The sequence below is a fragment of the Natator depressus genome, chromosome 3 (assembly GCF_965152275.1).
Source record: "Natator depressus isolate rNatDep1 chromosome 3, rNatDep2.hap1, whole genome shotgun sequence".
In the NCBI taxonomy this organism is placed as follows: Eukaryota; Metazoa; Chordata; order Testudines; family Cheloniidae; genus Natator; species Natator depressus.
In genome coordinates, this window is record NC_134236.1 from 106586405 (window position 1) to 106611731 (window position 25327).

General features: G+C 44.2%; 1 protein-coding gene across 1 annotated transcript; it reads left to right on the forward strand.

The window, feature by feature from the left end:
- Positions 1 to 11714: 11714 nt before the first annotated feature.
- Positions 11715 to 24524, forward strand: ABRACL (ABRA C-terminal like). Its single transcript, XM_074946976.1, is given in 4 exon segments — positions 11715 to 11745; positions 11748 to 11839; positions 18388 to 18454; positions 23995 to 24524. Coding segments are annotated over 4 exon segments (375 nt in total). The 3' UTR covers positions 24180 to 24524.
- The last annotated feature ends 803 nt before the right edge of the window (positions 24525 to 25327 follow it).

The following is a 25327-nucleotide window of genomic DNA, read 5'->3' on the forward strand; positions in this document are numbered from 1 at the left end:
GGCTCCATGGTTCTGATTGTTCAAAGTAGACTCCCCAGCCTTGTATGAAGCCTCCCCCTCCATGTGTTCAGACAATGGGTGGGCATCACGCTCATCAGATGGCCTCACAATTACTTGGGTCTCCCAGTCTGGTTCTGGAGTCTCCAGAAATGACTGAGCCAGAGGGCTCTCCTCCTTCTCCTCAGAGACAGTCACTGATGTAGTGCTCTCTCTGCAGGTACCTAACTACCATTGGAGCTATAATGAACTCTGTAGTTCTCATGGGCGTGGTGCAGGAGTCATGTTTCCTCTCTGGGTTTTCACAATTTCTGAAAATGGGCTTTTTAAAGAAGATGCCTCTTTCATACTTTGAGGGCTTGCAGGTTTCCATGAAGGTGCTACCAAACAACCAACGGCTAAGGCTAGAGGCTGGATTTCTGGCCTAGATATCTTCTCTAGTTGGCCCACAACTTGGGGTTCCCATCTCCCAAAAGCACCCACCAGTAGGCTTGCTCTTCCGCTTGAGCCTATGCAGTGGTCTAGACTGAGACCAACTGACAGAGGGGTGCTGGGGGCTGGCCACAGAGAGGCATATTTACATAAGACTGTGAAACTTTGACAGCTTGTGTATCGCTAAACTACTTGTGTCATCTGTAGGACTTTTGGATGCTTCTTCTTCCAGGAAGTTCTCCTAATGTGTTTCAAGTCCAAAATCACAAAGCCCACCATGACATCACATGCTGTTGTCAGACAATTTCTCTAAACTGGGTTTGTTTGCCAACTAATTTTCTGTCACTTTGAAATGCAAACACAAGCCCAGTTCTAATGCTGATGGGCTTCCTTAACAACTTGAAATTAGTATCCATTAGAATGCCTTAGATCTGTAGATGCTCTTTCCATTATGTAGATCACAATCAACAAACATTTGGAAAGGATTGCACAAAGTTGTAGTTTTTTAATTTTGCTTTTATTTTAAGTCCAAACATATGTGAAAAATATGTATAGTTCAGTAACTAAGAAAAGCTAATATTTAATCAGGAGATTATTACTATTTGATTGATCAATAAATTTGTTGTTTTAATCAGTTCTAACATGAATTATTTATATTTATTAAGTAATTACCCACGAACAACTGTTGAGTAAGAGTTAGATCGTAGAAGCACATCTCCCAGGGGGAACTCTGGGACGGACTGGCACAATCATCCACTAGTCTTTTGTGTAAAGTGGAAGTGCACATTCATAACCCATGTTAGCACAGGGCTCATCCAGTGGTTTGCCCAGTAGAAGATAACACCCAGTTAAGTGGACTTAATAGGATAGGTTAAATGGTAGAGATCTCTGTTGCATTTCTGAAAGGCCTGAGTTTGGCAGGATGTTATGCACACTGTTCCATCCCTTTTAAAGGTTCAACCTGTGCCCTTCCCTACACTCGATGAACTTCATGGGCTGATGAGGAGGATACATGGCCTCACCTCCAGCCTAGCCCTTTGAAAAGATTTGTACTCCTGACTACACAGAGAGAGTAGCCCTGCACTACCCTGAGTGCATGGACTACAAGTGTTCCTTGCCCATGAGTAGGGTGTAAAAATGGGAGGAAGGGAGACCCTTCTCTCTGCTCTCCACTTCACCTGCTTACAGGCTAGGAACTGTTTAGTCCTAAAATAGGTAGAGTAACTGACTCAATAAGTGATTATACTGCAGATGTACATCACTGGTTGGAAAGGCTGTAGTTTTGGAATGAGTATCTGTTATGTATTCAATAATAGGTGAAATAATTATAGTTATGTGACCTAGTGGCGGATTAAAGATTTTGCCACCCCTAGGCCTTGAAATAATTGCTGTCCCCTCCACCCCAGCTTACTTCCGCTCCGCCTCCTCCCCTGAGCGCGCCGCTGGGTCCTGCTTCTCCCCGCTCCCTGCCAGTGCTTGTGCATGAAACAGCTTCGCGAAGGAGGGGGGGAAGGGGAGAACGTGGTGCGCTCAGGAGAGGAGGTGGGGCCAGGGCGGGGATTTGGGGAAGGGGACCAATAGGGGCTGGGGGGGCGGGTAATGGGGGCAGGGAAGGGGTGGAGTTGGGGCGGGGGTGGAGGGTGCGAACCGGTGCCGGGGGAAGCAGCCTCTGGCTGCTATTATAAATTTGCCACCCCTGCAAATTTGCCTCCCTAGGCCTAGGCCTTGTCAGCCTAGGCATTAATACGCCGCTGATGTGATTGGGGTCCCAGTGGGGGCTAGCTGTGGTCACTCAATTAGGGTGAATTGCAAACAAGGGGGCAGACAATCCCCACAAAGCTGGTGGATATTCCAATACTTAGATTTACCAAGCCAGCATAAAACAGCTTCTTTATTACCTTACTGGTTAACAACACAGTTCCCTTAAAGTGATCCAGCCTCAGGACTCCATCCAGGTAACTAAGTCAAATATGATGATTTCTGAAAATCTTATTTCATCATATAGAAGAAAAGGTTCTACCAATCCCAAAGGATCGCACACATTACCTCCCAGTTTACTGAATATTCCAGATCTTACCCAAATGCACACTACAGCCAATTCTTATTAACAAAACTAAAATTTATTAAAAAAAACAAGAGAGAGAGAGAGTATGGTTAAAAGATCAATATACATTCAGACATGAGTTCAATTCCTTGAGGTTCAGATTCATAGCAGAGATGGTGAGCTTTGTAGATGCAAAGAGTTCTTTAAGAAATAGTTCATAGGTTATAGTCCAATGTCCCAATATCATATTCAGGGCATACCAGCATAGCTGGGACCTCAGTCTTGTGACTCAAACTTCCCTTGATGAAGCTTAAGCAGATCTGAGATAACAGAATCAGGACCCAAGGATCTTTTATCCAATTTCATGTTCTTTTTGACAAGTTGGAGTTCAAAAGGTAATTGGCACGACTTTGAAGGAGGTCCATCATTGGTACTTAGCTACAGAATTAACATAAGGCAATCTGATTGTTCCGCCACCATTCACAGATTATTTGCTATATATCTCAAAGAGAGATGAATACAGAGATATCCCATGTTTACAAGCTCATTTAAATGCTGGGATGTTCTTTTGATCTCTGAATAATCAGAATACAGCATAGACAGGGACTGTTGATTACATTTTGGACCCTACTCATACATATGTAAATTTACAAAAACACAAACATTATCTCTCCACATGTCTTTTGAGGGTTATTTATTTTACAGGATGTTTAACCCTTTCTAGCCATATGTCACAAGTCATATGCAGCATATTGATTCTAAAGCAGGCCTCTGGGCCTGCATTACTCTTGCCTTGGCAGCAAGAAAATGTGGGACTTACAGTTTGAAAGGAAGCCTGGGAACTGTGGGTGACTAAAAGTCATGATGAGAAAGAGATCAGACTATATAAACCTCTATTTTCCTCTCACAACACAGAGAGAAAGAGGTGGTGGTGGGTCTCCGTAGGATGGGCCTTGGAAGGAGTCTGGCCAGTGACTGCTGCTAAAGGTGTCTTATGCAGAGCTGAGACATGGGAAAAGGGAAGCCCTGGGTAGGGCTATTTCAATTATTTTGGAGGGATTTTGAACGGATGGGCAATAAAGCAGAGCTTGCTGAAAGACAGGGGTGAACATCTGCTTCTTTTTAGAAGCCCAGGGCTGAAGATTCTAGCAGAGGAAAGGTACAAGCTCCCTGTATCCATTCCCCACTGTATTTGGGTGGGAGTTTGTTGTAAGACTGGCAACAAGTCTGAAACCCAAGTAGCCAAAGAACAGGGCAGATACTCTTCATAGCTCAGAACGTTTTGTTGTTTATGTTTGGTCCTTGTACCACCACGAGGATGAGTTGGTTCCCTTGGAAGAAACACCTGGGAAGAAGAAACCCCCCAAGAAGATTGTTTATTTTGTTGAATTTTTGTGGACAGAATTACCCTGGAAAGGGTGGAGCTCATTTTAGTTGGAGAGCCATCTTTACCTGAAAGGGAAACTGAGGCAGCAACTGCATTGTCACATGACCAGGTTAGAGGTCTGCAACATTACAGCATTGTATAGTTTTCAATCAATCAAATGCAAGTTCATTGTGATGCAGCCTTTGTACTGTTAGTGCCACTTCTACAAAGAGATATCCAAATACATTAACCTAATTAGATGTGCTTGTCATGTAATCAACCTTATTAAGAGTTGTAAGGCTTTGCTTTTCCAAATGAGGCATAGTAGAAAGGAGCCAGGATGCCCTAAGAACAATGGGTCTAAACCTATTTTTCTCTCGGTTTTATAAAGAGATTTTGAAGGAAGTGGAATTGTTTTGTTTCCTTACATCCAACCTGCTGGAAGAACAGTCAGTGCCGATTAGTTTTTGTATGAATTTCAGCTCCGAGTAATGAAGCATGTGTGTTCCTTAAGTAACAAATGAATGAAGTAGAAGCTGTATTTGTCTTGGTGAGGTACTCTGCTTGCAATTGTGATGGAAAAAGTGAGGAGCAGTCAGAGTATGGAAAGAGAGCATCTTCCCCCACAAAAGGCTTGTAAATGTACCGATTGGAAATCCACTGGGAGGATCCATTACTACTGAAGTTTACGAATTTACTTGCATAAAGAATCATTGGTTAACTAGTGGAATGGGTGGTAAGTGTAGACGGTTCAACCTAAGTATTAACATCACTTTAAGTTACTTGATACTACCAGTTGTATCTTTGTTGGTTTACAACTGTGATCAAAGAACACAGAGGATCACAGAGATATGTTTGATCGAGATGATGCAGTGTCATGAATGTTAAAATGGCAATTATAACACACTTGTTGAATTAAGGCTTGATTCCGGAGGTGTTCAGTACCACAACTTCAGTGGGAATTGTGGGTGTTTAGCACTTCTCAAAATCAATGCACTTGAACAGCAACCAACTCCAATAAATCCAGTGACAGAAATCTTCTCATGTCTCCTTCCACTCATAGGTCTGCTGGGTGGCTGTGAAATATGCTCCCATGGCCAGTAGCTGGGCTTGACATTTTCTGACAAAAATTAAATGTAATGACTTTTGCCATAACAAGGTTTCACATGTTAAATACATCAGTCTTAACAAACACCCAGCCAGAGTTCTGTTGTATTTCAAAAAGATTTCCTTCAGACAAAGATTTGAGACACTTCTGTCATGAGTCATAATTAATGCTTGAGCACTAAGAAGGCAATTTATGTCAAACTAATAAATACAAATATTAAATTCAGAGCAGAATTTGAGGTGATGTAACTGTCATCACTATTAATGTAACTGTCATCACTATTACCATTAGTTGACAACTGTATGCAGAGCAAGACTTGTCAATTTTCTGAAGAAGTACAAGTGATACCTGGGTGGAGGAGGCACTTGCTTAATAAAGAGGGCTGAGTGTATGAGGTAGAGAAGAAGTCTCAGCCTGCGGTTAGGGTGCTAGCTGGTGACTCAAAAGAGTATGGTTCACTTCCTTGGTCTACTGCAGACTTGTGATATGACCTTGGGCAAGTCACTTGGTCTCTCTGTGCCTCAGGTCCCCATCTGCAAATGGGAATGATAGCACTTCCCTACCTCATAGAGGTGATGTGAGGATGAATACATTAAAGTATGTGAGATGCTGAGATATTACAGTAGAGAGAGTCATATAAGTACCTTAGATAGATACAGGCAGTAACTGAAACATCTCACGACGCCCTTCCTTCATGCACTCTTGTCCCCAAACACTACACCACAATCAGCACCCATAATATCAACACTTCCTGAAAAACACATCATTCCCCCATGCCCTGCTACACATAAAGACCACCCATGCAAAAACACTCTCTACCAACTCTGCTTTCATGCACAATTAGACAGGCTTCAATTTCAGTTTTATAGATTTCAAGTGACGTCCACCAAGCATACCTTTAGGGTCATCCTGAAGCTCTTTTAGCTCTCTACTGTATTACTAACATTATGGGCCAATCTTGCAGTTTGCACTCAAGTGGAACACTTTCTTCGTTCCTGAAAGAGATTTATGCTTAGGTTAGACCAAAGGCAAGTTGCCTTGGTAATCTACATCAGATTTTAAGGGGTACCTGAGGAAGACTCCTCCTTCTTTTCTAATCCAACGTTAAAAGAGTTATACTGCTAAATTTAGGGAGAAGGAGGGATGAATTCCCCAGAAGCATATAATGGGATGTGGATATGGGCAAGGGCAGGGCTGCACTGAGGCAACTTCCTAAAGAGAAACCTACTTTATAAACTAATCCTTCAAACATACAAGTGACTTGAGTAACTGTGCGAGTGATCCCATGTAACTCAGTGGGATTACTCATGTAAATGTTGGCAGAAATCAGTGTCCAAGATGGTGGACAGTAACTAGCTTTTCTATTTCTGGTTTCTCTGTTTTCCTGAGGTTGGTCAGCCATGCTCACTATCCTTCACATGATGATTTTAAAGTAGGAAATGGGGCCACTACTGTCAGCCTCTTCCCTCCATGTCTTTCGTTATCCACTTCAGTAGTCCTATAAAGTGTGCTCAGAGGGACCCAAAGTACAGCAGTCACCCCACAAATATCAAGAATTCAGCATCCATGTTGGGCCTTGAAGTTAAACAAACAAACAAAAAGCCACATTTGAAATAAAAAAACAGTTTGTCCTATAATAGAGAAGAGGTCCAGTAAATGTGTGTGAAAGATCTTCAGAATTAATTACAGGTTTCAGAGTAACAGCCGTGTTAGTCTGTATTCGCAAAAAGAAAAGCAGTACTTGTGGCACCTTAGAGACTAACCAATTTATTTGAGCATAAGCTTTCGTGAGATGCATCCGATGAAGTGAGCTGTAGCTCACGAAAGCTTATGCTCAAATAAATTGGTTAGTCTCTAAGGTGCCACAAGTACTGCTTTTCTTTTTGCAGAATTAATTAGAAAGAGTTTCTTGAAACATCAGAAATTCCAAGGCAAGGAAAGAAGCTTAAAGCATCAGTAATCTTCAAAAAGCATCTTCAAAAAAAGGATCTTCAAAAAAGAACTAGATAAATTCATGGAGCATAGGTCCATCAGTGGCTATTAGCCAGGATGGGCAGGGATGGTGTCCTTAGCCTCTGTTTGCCAGCAGCTGGGAATGGGTGACAGGGGATGGATCACTTGATGACGAGACTACCTGTTCTGTTCATTCCCTCTGAAGCGCCTGGCATTGGCCACCGTCGGAAGACAGGATACTGGACTAGATGGACCTTTGGTCTGACCCAGAATGGCCATTCTTATGTAACTTATGTAAGTAAGAAGACAGTGGAAATATTTAGGACACACTTTAAGGATGCCACCAACATGACTTCCACAACATGTGATAATAGGGTCACCACCTGAAAAGAGACAAAGAGGGTGACGTAGAACAACATTATGCAGCACAACAGAGAAAGAAGCCAAATCCATCAATAAGACAATCAGAAGCCTTACAGACCATCATAGGACTGAAATAAAAGCAGGAAATTGTTGGATGCCCTATGCGCCTGAGGGTGCAGGAGCAAAAAGAAAGAAGATGACCTTCTGGAACTAGCATAAAGCCAGAGTGATTGGCTTTGTGCCAGTCTCCAGCATGGTAGAAGAGTGGGATAAAATCCAACCCCCAAGCTATGGTCAGGCTATTGGGTTGCAATCCAGGATAATGTAGCAGTGACAGAGGAGCAATCACTTTAAAGGCTCATATAAAATTTCTATTTCAAGGTGCTACTACATCTTCAGAATATTCTTGTTCTGATTTCTCAGCTGAAAACCCATTTATAAATGCTATTCTCCTGAGAGACTGGTATGGCCCAAGCAACAATATCATTCTCTATGTCCAACTGCAACAGTCTCTAGGTTCTTGCTTGCCCCCATCACATCTCTGAGACATCACTGACTTGCTGTCAGTCTGTTTCTCAGATCTGCAGCCAGTAAGTCTTCTTTGTTCTCTGTGGAAATGATGTTCTACTTTTCCATTATGTTAGAGACCTATCTTAGGAATGTGGCAGATTGTCTGTTACTTGAAGCCTTGAAAGCAAGCCTGGGTATCTGTTTAAAAGATGTTACAGTTCAAACAGAAATTATGAGTAAGGCTGTGAGTCTGTCATGGAAGTCCTGGAAAGTCATGGGTTCGGGTGACTTTTTGGGACCTCCGTGATTTCTGCAATGGCTGGTGCAGCTGGCCCGGGGGCCACCTGAGCAGCTCGGGCAGTTCCTGGGGTAGCTGCACCTCGGGCCACCACGCCTCCAGCCCCAGCAGGATTTTGGGTGTGGGAGGGGGCTCCGGGCTGAGGCAGGGGGTTCAAGTGTTAAGGTGAGTGAGGCCTCTGGGTGGCACTTACCTAGGGGGGCTCCCTGGAAGCGGCGAGATGTTCCTCTCTCAGCTCCTAGGCAGAGGTGTGGCCAGGTGGCTTTGCGCACTGCCTCTGCTTGCAGGCACCGCCCCGCAGCTCCCGCTGGCTGCAGTTCCCAGCCAATGGGAGCTGCGGATTGGGTGCTCAGGGCAGGGACAGCGTGCGGAGCCCCCCTGGCCACTCCTCCGCCTAGGATCTGAGGGAGGGATATGTTGTCGCTTCTGGAGAGCCATGCAGAATCAGGTAGGGAGCTTACCAGCCCTGCCAAACCCCTCCACCGAGCAGCAGCAGGGGTCTTGGGATATGCACCCCGCCCACCCCCGCAAGCACCACTGGGGGTCCCAGGCTCCCCAGAGCACACATGCTGCCCATGGCCTGTCCAGGACTTTTACTAAAAATACATGTGATTAAAACGTGCAGAAATTGCTAGGTGAGGTTCTATGGCCAACCTTATGCAGAAAGTCAGACTAGATGATCATATTGGTCCTAACCGGCCCTAAAATCTATGAAGCATATCCATTAGAACTGATAGAAAAGGAGAGGCATGGACAACCATCTGTGGCTTTTGGTCCAAACCCAATAAATTTTTCTCTGTTGGAGGACTACACACAAAACAAACCTTTATTTCTCCAAAAAAAATGAAGAGAAGGGAAAAAAGTTATATTTTTGATAGCACATCATAGGAGAGAGAGGAAATCTTGCATTGTATCCCTTCTTCTTTGCCTGTAGATTGCTTAAGTAGACTGTAAATTCTTTGGGGGCATTGACTTGGGTTCTTTTGTCTGTAAAGCACAGCACACTTTTGAGTACTATATAAATAATAATATTTCATTTTGTTAGAGCTTATCTGTCAGCTGATGAATGCAAAGTTCCTTGAGTTTGTGCAGGAAATAGTACATTATTTTCCTGACTGGCTCTAGTCAAAAATTGCTTCTCCATCCACAAAAACAGTGGATAGCAAGTTAATAAAAAATCCCAACATAAAAAAAAAAGTCCCTTTACAATGGGAGAGCTTAGAGACTCTCCAGTTACACTTGCCTACACAGAGTTGATGTTTCCAGGGTCCCATTCAATGGGTGAGTTAATTCACCTAGCAGCCTCTGCCTGAAAGCTCTGTGGCAGCCTAACGACTGTGTGTTATGGGGTCCAATGATGGTGCAAGTGTAGTGGTGAGGTAAAGGCAATCCTGCACCAAGGCAACATAGAAAAATATATTACAGAATAAATGCCAGTCAAGAAAAAAAGTGATTTAAATCATCCTATCCCTTTTGTGTCATTGTATTCTGACCCCCCCCCCCCACACACACACTTGGTTTTGTAAGTTGCTGCTTGAAAGTCTGGTTTCAGAGTAACAGCCGTGTTAGTCTGTATTCGCAAAAAGAAAAGGAGTACTTGTGGCACCTTAGAGACCTTAGAAAGTCTGATGTTAAATGGGCATGGAGATGGATGATTTAGTTTGTCCTACAAGTCCCAGACCTGGCCTCCAGGCAGCACTGTGCTTAAACCTCCCGGAAGTCACCTTCAGATGGGGGGGAATCTCCTGCAGCAGACAACAAAGAGATCAGGGAGAGAGGCTGCTGGGGGGAGCAATAGCCCCTGCATGACCTCTTGAGCTGGGGCTGTACAAAGGCAGACTCTGTGTTGAATCCCCCCCGCCCATTCTCATAGGCTTCCCCATGCACGTGGGCGGCACTTTCTCCCTGCATTTGAAATATACTTGTTGCAGCTCTCTCTGCCTCCCGCCACCACTTCCTCCTCCTGCGCTCGGCACCCCTGGCCGCTCCACGGGGGCTCCCTTCTGATTACGGCAAGAAAAGCCGCCGGGCGGGCAGATAAGCGGGTGAGTGGAACCTGCCCCGGCTGGCTCCCCAAGCCGCGGGGGGCACCGTGCCCGGGGAGGAGGGGAAGGGGGCTGGCCTTTGCACACCGAGCCTTCCCCGCACGCGGCCGCGGAATGACTGCAGAGCCGCAGCCGGGAAGCCCGCTGGCGGGGCAGGGGCTGAGGGGGCGGATGTCTCTGTTCCCAGGGTTGGACCGGGGGAGCCCGCGGCAGGGAAAGGGGCTGCTGGCTGCACCCTGCGGGCAGCGCTTCCGCACCGGGACCTATGTGACACCGCACTGCACGTGGCTGGGGTGGGAGTCCCCTGCTGTGCCTGCCGCACGCTGCGTCCCAGCTCCGGGGAGGCCACAATCCTCCGCCGCGCCGTGGATGGAGGAGCGGGGCAGTGTAGGGCAGACCCAGTCCACAGCGTCGGGGCTCCCAGGCCATGAGGCTCTGTCCAGAAGGGAGCAAAGGAATGTGCGGCGTGTCCCCTGCGCCGGGTGGGGAGTTCCTCCCTCGAGGTCTGCACTTCGGGGCGCTGCTGCTGCTGCAGTGGCTTGCCACGGCCCCAGCAGTTCACACTCTCCACGCCCCGCACCCACGGGCCTCCCACAGGCTGCCGTATCGCCTTTCTGATACGTGCCGCCTTGCTCGGCGGGAGACCAACGCGGGTTGTTGGTAATTATGCACAGGAGGACAGAGCGGGATCTGGAGGCAGCAGGAAGGCAAAGCGCACGGGATGAAGTGTGGTTAGAGCCCATACTCGATGAGCCCTATGCTACTCCAAGCGAGGCACCATGACCAAATAGGGTGTGTGGTATATATCAGGAAGGAAGTTAGTCATTCTCCAATTGCAGACCTATTATTTACTGAGCACTAAGCTAATGCAAAGGAATGTGCTTACGGCCCTTTAAACACAAACAGGGACCAAAGGCAGGTTTGTTTAAAACTAAATTGACAAATTTGCAAGACCATCAGAGAGTTCCCTGCCGAGTCTTACTCATTTGGAGAGAGTTTCTAGCAGTTTTTGAAGCAGCTCCTTTGGGAGAAGAGCTTTTCTGCTTGTGTTTCAATAAACCATTTACAACATCACTCAAAAGAAATCTCCGCCTCATGCGAGTTGTCAGATCTCACAGCCTTGAGTTTAAAGGGCAGCAGACAGGTTGGTCAGAAAAAGAAGTCTTTTTACTGCATTCTCACTCGGTATGCCTTCTTTTTAATTGTTATGTTTAAAATTTTTGCTCAGAGGGATGGTGTCTTGAAATGGACATCTTCCACTCTGATCCTGTAACAGAATCTTTTAGCAAGGTCCCTGCCTTCATGACTTCTATTAACTTCAGCAGGATTCAATGAGGAAATATGGTTCATGCTAGCAGATCTTCAAGCAGCACTGGGACTTGGGCATTATCATGGTGCTGCAGTGCCAGTATAATTAAGGTTGCATCACGATTTCTGTTTAAAAATGGATCTTTCTAAGTCCTCTATAAGTGACATGCTGAGTCAGATTCCTTTGAAATTTGGTGTGTCTCAAGAAGGTGCAGGGTAGGGCTAATGATCCAAATTTAGGGTCATTTGAGCATGGTGTTCCAAAGATATAAGTCTTGAAATAAATAGCAATGTTTCAAAAAGTTTCCAGGTGGTGTGTCTGGGTTTTTTGTTTGGTCTTTTGCACAGTGCTAGGGATCAAACTGCCGATGTGATGTGGGTCAAGATGGTCTCAGTCTGTCAAGTTTTACCCAAGGTAGTGCACGGCACCCACTAAATCTTTGGGGGACCTAAATTGAGAATGTTATTTCATGTACATTTTTTACAGTAGGCCTACACCAATAAGAAAAATTACTCGACCAATTTCCATTCCTGTTGTTTTATATGCTTTAAAGCTCAAAACTTAGTAATGCTCTAAAATCTGATTGGTTAATCAGCTTGCTTGGAAACTTGGTGTGCCTCAGGGGGGCGCTGGGTAGCATTAGTGATGCAAATTTGGGGTCATTTGACTGAGGGGTTCCTTAGTTACAGTCCTCTGTACACCCCCTCAAAAGCCCAGTTGCCCTCTGCTGCCTTGTACTGTTAAACTGAGAGCTACTAAAGACTGGATGAATGACATGCCTCATTGAGATTGATAGTGGTGAACTCAGCCTTCAATTAATATAACTAGGCATAAATTAATGACAAGCCCCTACCTAAGACAAAAGGAGTTTTGCACTGAGTGGCCGGAATTTGCTGCAATTTATCAGTCATGGGTGGCAATTTTATTTGGGGGTGGAGGGAATATAATACAAGTATTTTGGGGGGAAAAGTAGAGGAGAGGGGAGTGTTACTAGGGGATGGAGGATTGGAAAAACATGGGGAGAGTGGTTTGGGGCTGCAGGAAAAGGAGTGGGCTTAGGGGGATGCATGGTAGAGGAGGGAAGAGAGGTGAGGGAGTCCTTGCCTCCCCCAGCTCTGCCTGTGCACCCCATCCCTGCACCCCATAGCCCTGCCAATGCACCCCAAACTTCCTGCACCCCTGCCAATGCACCCCAAACTTCCTGCACCCCACAGCTCTACCAGTTCACCCCAAACTTCTTGCACTCCACAGCTCTGCCAATGCATCCCAACCCCCCCTGCTCCCCACAGTTAGACCTGTGCACCTCAACCCATGTACAAACCCTTCACACATCCACCAATTCCATTTGACTATAAGCTCTTTGGGGCAGGGACTTCTCATTATTATAGTGCTGCGGTAGTGCCACTCTAATTGAAGTTGCATCATGACTTCAGTTTAACAGGTGATCTTTCTAAGTCCTCTAAAAAGTGGCAGGCTTAGCTGTATTTCTTTGAAATTTGGTGCCTCAGCAGGGTGCAGGGTAGGGGTCATTTGAGCTATAGGTTGCAAAGATATAAGGCCTGAAAAAATAGCCATTTTTCAAAAAGTTTCTAGGTGGGGTCTCTTTGCTTAGAGCTAGAGGTCAAATTATTGATGTGATGTGGGTCAAAATGGTTTCAGTCTGTCGAGTTTTACCCAGGGCAGTATCTGATCCTTTATATGTGTATGCACCTCATGTATACCATCAGATGTAATACTTCATGTTGCTTGCTACAAGTTGTCTTTCTTATAATGTGCTTTTATTTTATGGGGAAGTTTACTGTGAACACAGCAGAATAGGCAGTAGCCAGAGTAACCAGAAATTTTATTATATCAGGTGGGGAAGAGCTAGACTACTTTGTGGGGGGCTATGAGGGGATGACGGATTAGCCACAGGGAGAGGGGTTGTGGCTCTGGAGGGGACAGGAAATGAGGATGGGTGGTAGACAAGCTTTGGATTGGTTGTTTGAGAAAATCTGTTTTACTTACCCATCCCCACACAGACACTCCCCAAGGGAAAGTGGCTACTTCCTGATCTTGGGGCAAATTAATATGGTATTTTCAAAGATACATAGTGTGGAGGTTTGGAACTGACACCACAGGTACCTTGACTACTGAGGGAAAAGAATTTATAGAAACATGTGTGCTGCCAGGCTTGCCAATATGTGGATTCTGGGTGGATCATGAGGTGGCAAAAATTTGTGGGAGAGCAAGGAGTACATCAAGACATGAAGATTGCTGATTACAGGTAGATTAGATGGAGAGAGGTGTCCTGAACTGGCATCATCTTTTGCTCACTCTGCAGCATCTAACCAGTGACGTAAGAGGTGGTGATCTACCAGACATTATGATGATTCACTCTGGTGGAAATGATCTGGGCCTTATTCCTGGTGCACGCCTCATAAAATGTAAGTGAGCAGATTTGGACTACATCAAAGAGTTCTGTCCAGGAGCTGTAATAATTTTCTCTGAAAAAATTGCTACAGCAACAATATGGAAGATGTGTTGAAAGAACATTAAATAGGAAATGGGAGGGTTTGTGGCTGACCAGAAAAGGTGTATGGTATAGCAATGAAAAATACAAGTTCTGACACCTCTGGGGTACATCTGTTGGAAAAGGTTCAGAGGATCTTTCTCACAAACCTAAAACTGTCAGTATTTTGGAACAGAAATCCCGCCTGTGATTTCTCTCATGTGTCCTACCACAAACTCCACCATCTGAAACACGACCAGGAACACCATTCCACTGTAACACAGCTGTCCTTCAGTTGGTGGTAAGTTGTCCTCTTGCACAATGTTGAGTTAAGCAAAACGCAAACATTTCAGCAACTATGGGGTTAGCAGAGTAAATGTATGGGTGTTAACGGGGCATATCGGGGCAGTGTGGAAAGAGGTTAAGGTTGCTTTGGCAACCTTAATGTGCATTTCCTAGTTTTCAGAAATTTGAGTTTGCTCAATTGAGCGTTCTGCCAGGGGATGACCTACCACTAAGCAACCTTAACTTTGAATTAACATACATTTTTGCCATTGAATTGTAATAGTTTTAGGACTAGATAAGCAGTAGTCATAAACATTACACCAGCATATCTCAGTACAATACAAACATCATAAAGTTTGACCATGTAGGTCCAATCCTGATTCTGCTAAAGTTAATGGAAAGTTTAGAGGAAATTTCCACTTCAGTGGGAACAGGTTCAGGCTTTTAATCTAGCATAGCATTACACTGAGTAGCTGTAACATCAGATACTTTAGCCATATTTTTGGCGATAAAAATGATGTACAAATGATTACAATAATAAAACCTAGTTTTCTATAGTGTTTTTCATGAGTAGATCTCAAAGAACTATACAAGGAGGTAAGTATCATTATCCCCATTTTACAGATGGGAAAACTGAGGCACAGAGAGGCACTGACAACATATTTCCAGGTATGCAGGCAAAACAGTATTACACTCTTCTGCCAGGCAAATTTCCAGGATGAAAAGTGAAATTTAGTTTCCCTAATACCTGGTGAAAATCATGTTGGATGCCACAAACAGCACTAGTATAATGAATGTTAGAGTTGACATTCGCTTTGACATTTGGCATGAAGGATTTATTCCAAAGTAAAGTGAATAATATCTAAGGGTATGTCTACGCTACCCGCCGGATTGGCAGGCAGTGATCGATCCAGCGGGGGTCGAATTATGGCATCTAGTCTAGACGCGACAAATCGACCCCTGAGCACTCTCCCGTCGACTCCTGTACTCCACCGCCGCGAGAGGCGCAGGCAGAGTTGACGGGGGAGCGGCAGCAGTCGACTCACTGCGGTGAAGACATCACGGTAAGTTGATCTAAGTTGATACTTAGATTCAGTTATTCCCGTAGCTGAAGTTGCATAACTTAGATCAACACCCCCCCTCTGCCCTCCCCCAGTGTAGACCAGGGTAGTATTGCTTAAAATAATATCTTTGTGTCAATTCTTCCAGTTAAGCATGCCTTATACAATCTCCTTTGACTTTTCATGGGAATTTTGCATAAAGAAGTAGTTCAGACTTAGGCTCCAAGATGTTCTTTCCTAAACTGATGGTGGTGGTGGGGGATTCTAAATTAATTTTAAACAGTCATTTTCAAATATAAGTCAATGATACTACTTACAGTAGCAAGCACTACACTTGGTAGTGTTTGAAGGATCAGCTCTTAGACTGTAAGCTCCTTGAGACTCGGGGTATGTTGTCTTCTGTGTCTTGTACAATGCAAAGCACTTTGCCATCATTTAAATTAAAAAAAAATGGAACTTCAAGTTTGAAGAATTCATTTGCTCCATCACCTAATATAATTAGAACTTTGATATCATGTTGCCATTTAATTTTAAACACGTTTTGAAGAGGTGGCAGCACTGCAGCATCTGCTGTTGGAATATTGTTCAGCACTTGCTAATATCCACTTGCATATTCATGATCAATCATGTTATCATGCTTTAGGGAGGTAATGTAGGTTGGATGAGGTTGTGTGTGCCAAATCCCCTAAACCCATGCACATGTGAGCAGCCTATTTTCCTATAAAGCCACAAAGTTGGTGGAGCTGGCTTTTCTAATAAACTTTTAATGCAAGAGGAAGGAGTTATATAACACTGAAAAATTAGCATAATGGGGTGCCTCCCATGTTTATTGTCTCAATGACTCCATGCTAGACTTGCTCACTTTACATGAACAAAGATTATTTTTTCTAGATGCCAAGTTTGCAAACTGAATCTGGGATCAGAAAGTCACATTTTGTCCCTTGCTTTTGCATGTGTAATAAAAGATCTGAAAGTGGGACTAAGTTAAAGATTCTTTTGGTGCATGAGAGAGAGAGAGAAGAACCCAGCCCATGCTTCCATAGTGGAATTTGCTTTGCTGGGCTAACAGGAGTTTAAAAGTACTGTAGTAAAAACTTACTGTTGTCAGGTCAAAAGAGAGCTGATCTCACTCTTAATAAACACATGGAACAAATCTGTTAAACAATAAAATAATAAAACCTATACTGACCATCACTGCCCTCTATTTGATAAAACCCAGTCAAAAGGGTTAAGCATTTCCCATATAAGTTCTGGGGTTTCAGAATATAAAGTACTTCCATGCCATTCTTGGCAGAGAGTCAATGGTCCCCGTCTATCTTCCAGGAACTGGCTATGTCCAGTGGACCCATTCAAGGCATCACATTCTAGTGAGATGTGCAGTTTGCATCTCAAAATAACTCTTATCGCACTTGCCCAGTCAGGTTTCTTTGTACTTGCTTGTTGATGTACATCATACTACACTGCACTGTGATCTTTTCAACTCTTACAAACTAAGCAGGGTCAAACCTGCTTAATTTGTCAGTGGGAACCCTCTAGAAAATGCTAGGTGCCCCAAGAAATGATGTCGATTTAGTAAGTGGTCCTCTGCCCTCTGCATCAGCATCAAGTAATGTATCAGCGTGGTGCAAGGTCGTATTGCCACTGCCTTTTAAATGAGGCGCAAGAGAGCCTGAAAACTTGTGCACATTATAAATCCCATGACTTTTTTCAAAAGCACAGGGTTATTAACCCTGGTATTTTGGCCAAATAGCAATTTGGGTAATTACAGTCTTTTTACCAAATAAGTTCTCCTTCACTTCCTGCCCTAAACTATTGTATAGCATTGACTGTTGCCATATTTCACGGCAAAGGAAGTTGCATTTAGTGGGCCAAGAGAGTCTTACAAAACATATTCAGGGGCAAATTTTGTCTTTTAATAGTTCTTTGGGATCACGGTGAATGAAAGTAAATATTGGCATCATTGTGACAGGGCATTTGTCTAAAATTTCCCAGCACTGCTAAAACCAGTTCAGTTCACTGGCAATAGTAAGGTGGGAGTACCAGTGTAAATAAAGTATCAGTGATCACTGGCCTTTTAACCCCTTTTGTGTTGTGTAAACCTGCTCTGAGTTGGCTTAGCTCCATTGACTTCAATGGAACAACAATAATTTATACCATTTGAGGATCTGGCCTGTGGTGCTGAAAACACCAGTGGCTGCCCAGAGCCTTTTCTAGAGTGCTCCCAAGGTTGCTCCCACTGGTGGAGCTGCACTAGCTATAGTAATCGTGGGAAATTTTAGGGGGAGAACCCCTTTTAGACACAGCTATTCAGTCTTTGCCATGCATTTCACTTTAGAATGCCATGCTAATACCTGCTTAGAGGTTACAAATGCATGACTGTGGGCCCAAAGTAAGGTGCTGAGACTCCCACTGATGCCATATTGCAGGCAGAAAGATGAATGGTTGGCAGGAGGCAGGGAAGACTGACAGGGAAAAACAGTCAGGAAAGTTTTAAGGGCTACCTGCCTGTCACATGATCTAGCAGGGGATTTAAGGAAAGGATGTGTCCTCTTTCAAGGGCTGCTGGGACAGGCAACAGCAAAGCTTCTGGGGACTGAAGTTGGTCAGATGAATTGCTTTGTTTTGTGGTTGGTGTTTGAATAATAAATTGTGCCTGGAGGCAAGGGCCTGAAATGGACTCAGGTGTGGCACTGGCTCTTTCCTGGGCTGGTGAAATAGTCACCAGCTTACAAAGATATATAGTATTGTCAAGCCCAGATGTTCAAAAATCAGGACTCACTCCCTAAATATAATGAGATTTTAAAAAATTAATACATTTGTATTCTTTTTTATTTGCTTCTAGCCTACAGAGTGCATTTGTGTCACATTTTCAAGCTTTCCTCTGAAACCATGAGGACTAGAAACTTACCCTTTTAAAAATTGAAACCTGCTTGTCACATAATCACGTCCCCAAAATCTGGGGCTTTGAGTGAAACATCAATATTGTCAGAGTCATGATAAAAATATGAGAGTTGACAACACTGGAGATATATAAACAAGGATCAGATCAGATGAGTTAAAAGAAATTGCAGGGATTGGTCTTAATACCTTATATCTATCTAAATATACATTTACTCTATTTGTAGACAACAATGAATGTGGAACATGAAATTAACCTCTTAGTTGAGGAGATTCGGCGGCTGGGGACCAAAAGTAAGTACTGTAATCTCACTGATCACACAGGTCTAGCCTTACTATGTCAACTTGTGAACTTGATATCACTCATCAACCAATAAGGCTTGGGCCCCAGTTATACAAAGACTTACATATATGTTTAACTTTGACTTCAGTGGCACTACCCACATTGCGTAACAGGGACTACTCTTATGCATGAAGTTAAGTACATGCATAAGTCAATGCAGGTTGGGGGCCTTGGAATGAAATCCTGGCTCCATTAAAATCAATGGCAAAACTCCCATTGACTTCAGTGGGGCCAGGATTTTACCCTTGGTCATTAGCTGGGTGGGAGTCTTCCAGTTTTAGCTCAGGTATTACGGGAAGTAGCACTCTTCCCTTTGAAGTCAATACTGAAGTAATGATTCAGCATGATAATGGCATAGAGAGGACACTTATAAAGTTTGCAGACAATACCAAGATGAGAGGGGTTGCAAGTGCTTTGGAGGATAGGATTAAAATTCAATACGATCTTGACAAACTGGAGAAATGGTCTGAAGTAAATAGGATGAAATTCAATAAGGACAAATGCAAAGTACACCACTTAGGAAGGAACAATCAGTTGCACACATACAAAATGGGAAATGACTGCCTAGGAAGGGATCTGCAGGTCATAATAGATCCCAAGCTAAATATGAGCCAACAGTGAAACACTTGCAAAAAAAGCAAACATCATTCTGGGATGTGTTAGCAGGAGTGTTTTAAGCAAGACACGTGAAGTAATTCTTCCGCTCTATTCCACGCTGATTAGGCTTCAGCTGGAGTACTGTGTCCAGGGGTGAAAGTAAAATGCAGCTCTTACCAGTACGGGGCTGCTCTGCCTCCTCCCTCCCCCCCCCCAGAAGGGGCATGGCCTCGGGCAGAAGGGGCAGGGATGGGGGTCAGCGTCCCCCAGCCCTTCCATCTGCGCTCCCTGGCCCGCACCGCCCAGGGCTCCAGCGGCGATTTAAAGGGCCCGGGGCTCCAAGCCCTTTCAAATCGCTGCCCTGGGGCAGCTACTACTTTTGCCCCCCTGCTCCCACACTGTCAGCGGCCCTTTTTTAACATCACTGCCTTTTTTGTGCCCCCCATTGGCGGCCCTGCCGGGTCGTCGCTGCCCCTTTTGCGGCCCCCCCCCAGTTGGCGGCCCTGCTGGTAGGGACCTGGCAGAGCTGCCGATCGGGGATGCAAAAGGGGCAGCGACGTTAAAGCGTTGCTGCGGCATTACCTTAAGCAGAGTTCTTAAAGCGCTGCTGCTCTAGCGCTTTAAAGTCAGCGGTACGGGCCGGTACTGGCGGCTACCTTTTACCAGTACGCTGTGCCGGCCCGTACCCCCTTACTTTCACCCCTGACTGTGTCCAGGTCTGGGCACCACATTTCAGGAGAGATGTGGACAAACTGGAGAAAATCCAGAGACGAGCAACAAAAATGATTAAAGGTCTAGAAAACATGACCTATGAGGGAAGATTGGAAAAAACTGGGTTTGTTTAGTCTGGAGAAGAGAAGACTGAGAGGGGACATAATAACAGTTTTCAAGTACATAGAAGGTTGTCACAAGGAGAAGGGAGAAAAATTGTTCTTGTTAACCTCTGAGGATAGGACAAGCAGCAATGGCCTTAAATTGCAACAACGGTGGTTTAGGTTGGACATTAGGAAAAACTTCCTGACTGACAGGGTGGTTAAGCACTGGAATAAATTGCCTAGGGAGGTGGTGGAATCTCCATCATTGGGGATTTTTAAGAGCAGGTTGGACAAACACCTGTCAGGGGTGGTCTAGATTAGGGGTTCTCAACCTTTTTCTTTCTGAGGCCCCCACCAACATGCTATAAAAACTCCACGGCCCACCTGTGCCACAACAACTGATTTTCTGCATATAAAAGCCAGGCCCAGTATTAGTGGGTAGCAAGCAGGACAATTGTGGGGGGCCCCTGTGAAGCTAAGTTTGGCAGTGAGAGATAAAAAGGCATCTTTTAAAAAGTGGAAGTCAGATTCTAGTGAGATAAATAGAAAGGAGCATAAACACTGCCAAATTAAGTGTAAAAATGTAATTAGAAAAGCCAAAAAGGAGTTTGAAGAACAGCTAGCCAAAAACTCAAAAGGTAATAACAAAATGTTTTTAAGTACATCAGAAGCAGGAAGCCTGCTAAACAACCAGTGGGACCCCTGGACAATCGAGATACAAAAGGAGCACTTAAAGACGATAAAATCATTGCGGAGAAACTAAATGAATTCTTTGCTTCAGTCTTCAAGGCTGAGTATGTTAGGGAGATTCCCAAACCTGAGCCGTCCTTTGTAGGTGACAAATCTGGGGAATTGTCACATATTGAAGTGTCACTATAGGAGGTTTTGGAATTAATGGAGGAACTTAACAGTAACAAGTCAGCGGGACCAGATGGCATTCACTCAAGAGTTCTGAAGGAACTCAAATGTGAAATTGCGGAACTATTAACTATGGTTTGTAACCTGTACCCAATGACTGTACCCAATGTACCACCTTCTGTACCCAATGACTGGAAGACAGCTAATGTAAAGCCAATATTTAAAAAGGGCTCTAGAGGTGATCCCGGCAGTTACAGACCGGTAAGCCTAATGTCCGTACCGGGCAAATTAGTTGAAACAATAGTAAAGAATAAAATTGTCAGACACCTAGATTGTTGGGCAAAAGGCAACATGGTTTCTGTAGAGGGAAATCATGTCTCACTAATCTATTAGAGTTCTTTGAAGGGGCCAACAAACATGTAGACAAGGGGGATCCAGTGGACATAGTATATTTAGATTTCCAGAAAGCCTTTGACAAGGTCCCTCATCAAAGGCTCTTATGTAAATTAAGGTGTCATGGGATAAGAGGGAAGATCCTTTCATGGATTGAGAACTGGTTAAAAGACAGGGAACAAAGGGTAGGAATAAATGATAAATTTTCAGAATGGAGAGGGGTAACTAGTGGTGGTCCCCAAATATCAGTTCTAGGACCAGTCCTATTCAACTTATTCATAAATGATCTGGAGAAAGGGGTAAACAGTGAGGTGGCAAAGTTTGCAGATGACCCTAAACTGCTCAAGATAGTTAAGACCAAAGCAGACTGTGAAGAACTTCAAAAAGATCTCACAAAACTAAGTGATTGGGTAACAAAATGGCAAATGAAATTTAATGTGGATAAATGTAAAGTAATGCACATTGGAAAAAATAACCCCAACTATGCATACAATATGATGGGGGCTAATTTAGCTACAACTAATCAGGAGAGAGATCTTGGAGTCATCATGGATAGTTCTCTGAAGATGTCCACGCGGTGTGCAGCAGCAGTCAAAAAAGCGAACAGGATGTTAGAAATCATTAAAAAAGGGATAGAGAATAAGACGGAGACTATCTTATTGCCCTTATATAAATCCATGGTATGCCCACATCTTGAATACTGCGTACAGATGTGCTCTCCTTATCTCAAAAAAGATATACTGGCATTAGAAAAGGTTCAGAGAAGAGCAACTAAAATGATTCGAGGTTTGGAACGGGTCCCATATGAGGAGAGATTAAAGAGGCTAGGACTTTTCAGCTTGGAAAAAAGGAGACGAAGGGGGGATATGATAGAGGTATATAAAATCATGAGTGGTGTGGAGAAGGTGAAAAAGGAAAAGTTATTTACTTGTTCCCATAATATAAGAACTAGGGGCCACTAAATGAAATTAATGGGTAGCAGGTTTAAAACAAATAAAAGGAAGTTTTTCTTCACACAGTGCACAGTCAACCTGTGGAACTCCTTGCCTGAGGAGGTTGTGAACGCTAGGACTATACCAGGGTTTAAAAGAGAACTGGATAAATTCATGGAGGTTAAGTCCATTAATGGCTATTAGCCAGGATGGGTAAGGAACGGTGTCCCTAGCCTCTGTTTTTCAGAGGGTGGAAATGGATGGCAGGAGAGAGATCACTTGATCATTGCCTGTTAGGTTCACTCCCTCTGGGGCACCTGGCATTGGCCACTGTCGGTAGACAGGATACTGGGCTGGATGGACTTTTGGTCTGACCCATTATGGCCATTCTTATGTTCTTATGTGGCGGGGCTCAGGCCCTGGACTTCAGCCCCATTTGGTGGGGCTTTGGCTTTCTGCCCTGGGCCCCAGTGAGTCTAACACTGGCCCTGCTTGGCAGCTCCCCTGAAACCTGCCCATGGCCCCCCAGGGGGCCCCGGACTCCTGGTTGAGAACCACTGGTCTAGATAATACTTAGTCCTGCCACGAATGCAGGGGACTAGACTAGATGACCTCTCAAGGTTCCTTCCAGTCCTATGATTCTGTGGTGCAAGGGAAGAGTGCTATTGTAGGTGGTTGTTCAACGTCTTTGAAAATCATTTCCAAATTCCATGAACTTGCTTAGAACAAAGACTATTCTTTTCACTGCAATATATCACATTTAACATTCTTAGAGCTCTACCTTTTAAAAAAAGTGTCTATAATGATAAAACAAGAAATGTGTGCAACTAGGACAGAGGTGGGCAAACTACGGGCCACATCTGGCCCGCGGGACCGTCCTGTCCGGCCCTTGAGCTCGCAGCCAGGAAGGCTAGTCCCTGGCCCCTCCCCTGCTGTCCCCCCCTTCCCCCGTAGCTATGCCACCAGCACTCTGGGCGGCGTGGCTGCGAGCTCCTGCTGGGCAGCATGGCTGGCTCCGGCCAGTAAGGGGATGGGGGGTGGTGGATAAGGGGCAGGAGGTCCTGTGGGCCAGTCGGGGACAGGGAGAAGGGGGGTTGGATGGGGGGTGGGGTCCTGGGAGGGGGTGGTCAGGGGACAAGGAGCGGGGGTGGGGGGTTGGATAGGGAGGGGAGTCCCAGGAGGGTGAGGTCGGGGACAAGGAGCAGGGGGAGTTGCATGGGTTGGGGATTCTGAGGGGGGCAGTCAGGGGGCAGGAAATGGGAGGGGGCAGGGGAGCCAGGCTGTTTGGGGAGTCACAGCCTTCCCTACCTGGCCCTCCATACAGTTTGGCAACCCCGATGTGGCCCTCGGTCCAAAAAGTTTGCCCACCTCTGAACTAGGATCTGGTTTAATAATTTGTTATTCCAGCTTTATGAAAGTGTAACTCTGTTTATTTCTATTTATTTTAATAAAAAAACCTGTTAATTAAATTTTGTTTATTACATAACATTATCTGCTTGTTAGAGAGAATGTAGACTGAGTGATTGTTTTGAAATTAATTTGTACCACTTCAAGAGAGCTATTTTTGTGAGGCAAAGAGGGACACATTAGCTTTTCAATTTGGACTTTAAATGATAACCAGCATAAGAAACTATTTTAAAACAAATCAATTTCTACAGCTTCAATAATAATGTCTTATAGTGCTTTTCATCCATAGATCTCCACTTTACAAAGAAAGGTAAGTATCAGAGTGGTGAAGTGGCTTGGCCAAGGTCGCACAAAAGATCATTCACTGAGCTGGAAATACAATCCAAGTCTCCTGTCGTGTTTTGACTGTATTTCATATCAATACCTCCAAATATTCCTCCAACTGAAGGACAATCTGCATGTGTTGTAACACTCCTATCTCTGATTTAGATGCTGATGGAAAGCTGAGTGTGAAGTTTGGTGTGCTCTTTGCTGATGAAAAATGTGCCAACCTCTTTGAGGCCCTAGTGGGCACTCTTAAGGCTGCAAAACGAAGGAAGATTGTTACTTACCCAGGAGAGTTACTTTTACAAGGTGTTCATGACAATGTTGATATTTTGTTACTGCAGGACTAATGCAGTTTGCACTTCTCCTGTGCATTAGTTAATTTGTTTCAGGTAAATGATATGCAGACATTTCAGATCAAGGCAAATCATCCTAGCGTGTTTTGATGTATTTTTCTATAACTTTATAGTAAAAAGGAGACTGTCTTATTTTGGAAAATATTTCTTTTTGTATTCCTTCTGTGAACATTACTGTAAATGACTGTAAGGTAAAAGACACAAAATCTCTCTTTTTAACTCAGGTAATGCATTTTTTAAATGCATCTCTCAGTTATTGTCACCATGAAAGAAGAGACAGAACTGGTAACTTATCTGTGTTTACAAACCAAAATCTGCTGTGAAAGTATAAAATAAAACATGCCTAAATTTATATAATTGTTGTTGTTTCCTTTCATCTGTAGAAAGCAAATAGAATTACTCTCAGTTCAATCATTTAGCCTTGTTACTTAAAGTGAGCTAGAGAAATGGAAATAGTTTTGCACTATAATGCCATCTTTTATTTCCAAATTCCATGGGGAAGAGGCGAGAGCAGGAGAGGCGAACTGCAGAATTTGTTTAAATCAGGAAATGGGCTTGATTTCCCCGATCATAAAGATTAACAATATTGATCATTAGAGGAGTTCAACTTGTTCATCTTCAGTCTTGTCTACGAATTTCATGGAATCTTCATGCTATTTGATTCCTTTTGTGTAACTAAAACAAGAAGTGAACTTGTCAGTATGGATCACCATGAATTTAACAGGAAATTTAGCTGGTGAGAAAGGTAAAAATAAAGCAAAGTTAGTTTTGTTTTGTTTTGTTTAGTGGAAATAAAAGTGTTCTAAAGAGTCAGATGTGTATATAGGCTGGCTTCAGAGTGGTCTGTGTGAATGGACTGGGTCCTTACTCCATCAGCAGCAAAGCACACAGTAGGAATAATTCACCCCGTGTTGCAGTCACACTAGTTCATCTCCCCCACCACACTGAACCCCCCTAGTTCAGATCCACCCCTTCCCCAACTCTGCCACTTCTGCACCACCTCTGTAACCCCCTACCGTCCTCTGAGGAGGAGGAGGCACGGCTGAAGTGGACCTACAGCCCAACAATTCCCCATTGCTTCTAGCCCCATAAGAGTTGTGACAGTGGGAAGCACAATTTAAGGTATCCCCAGCTACCTTTCA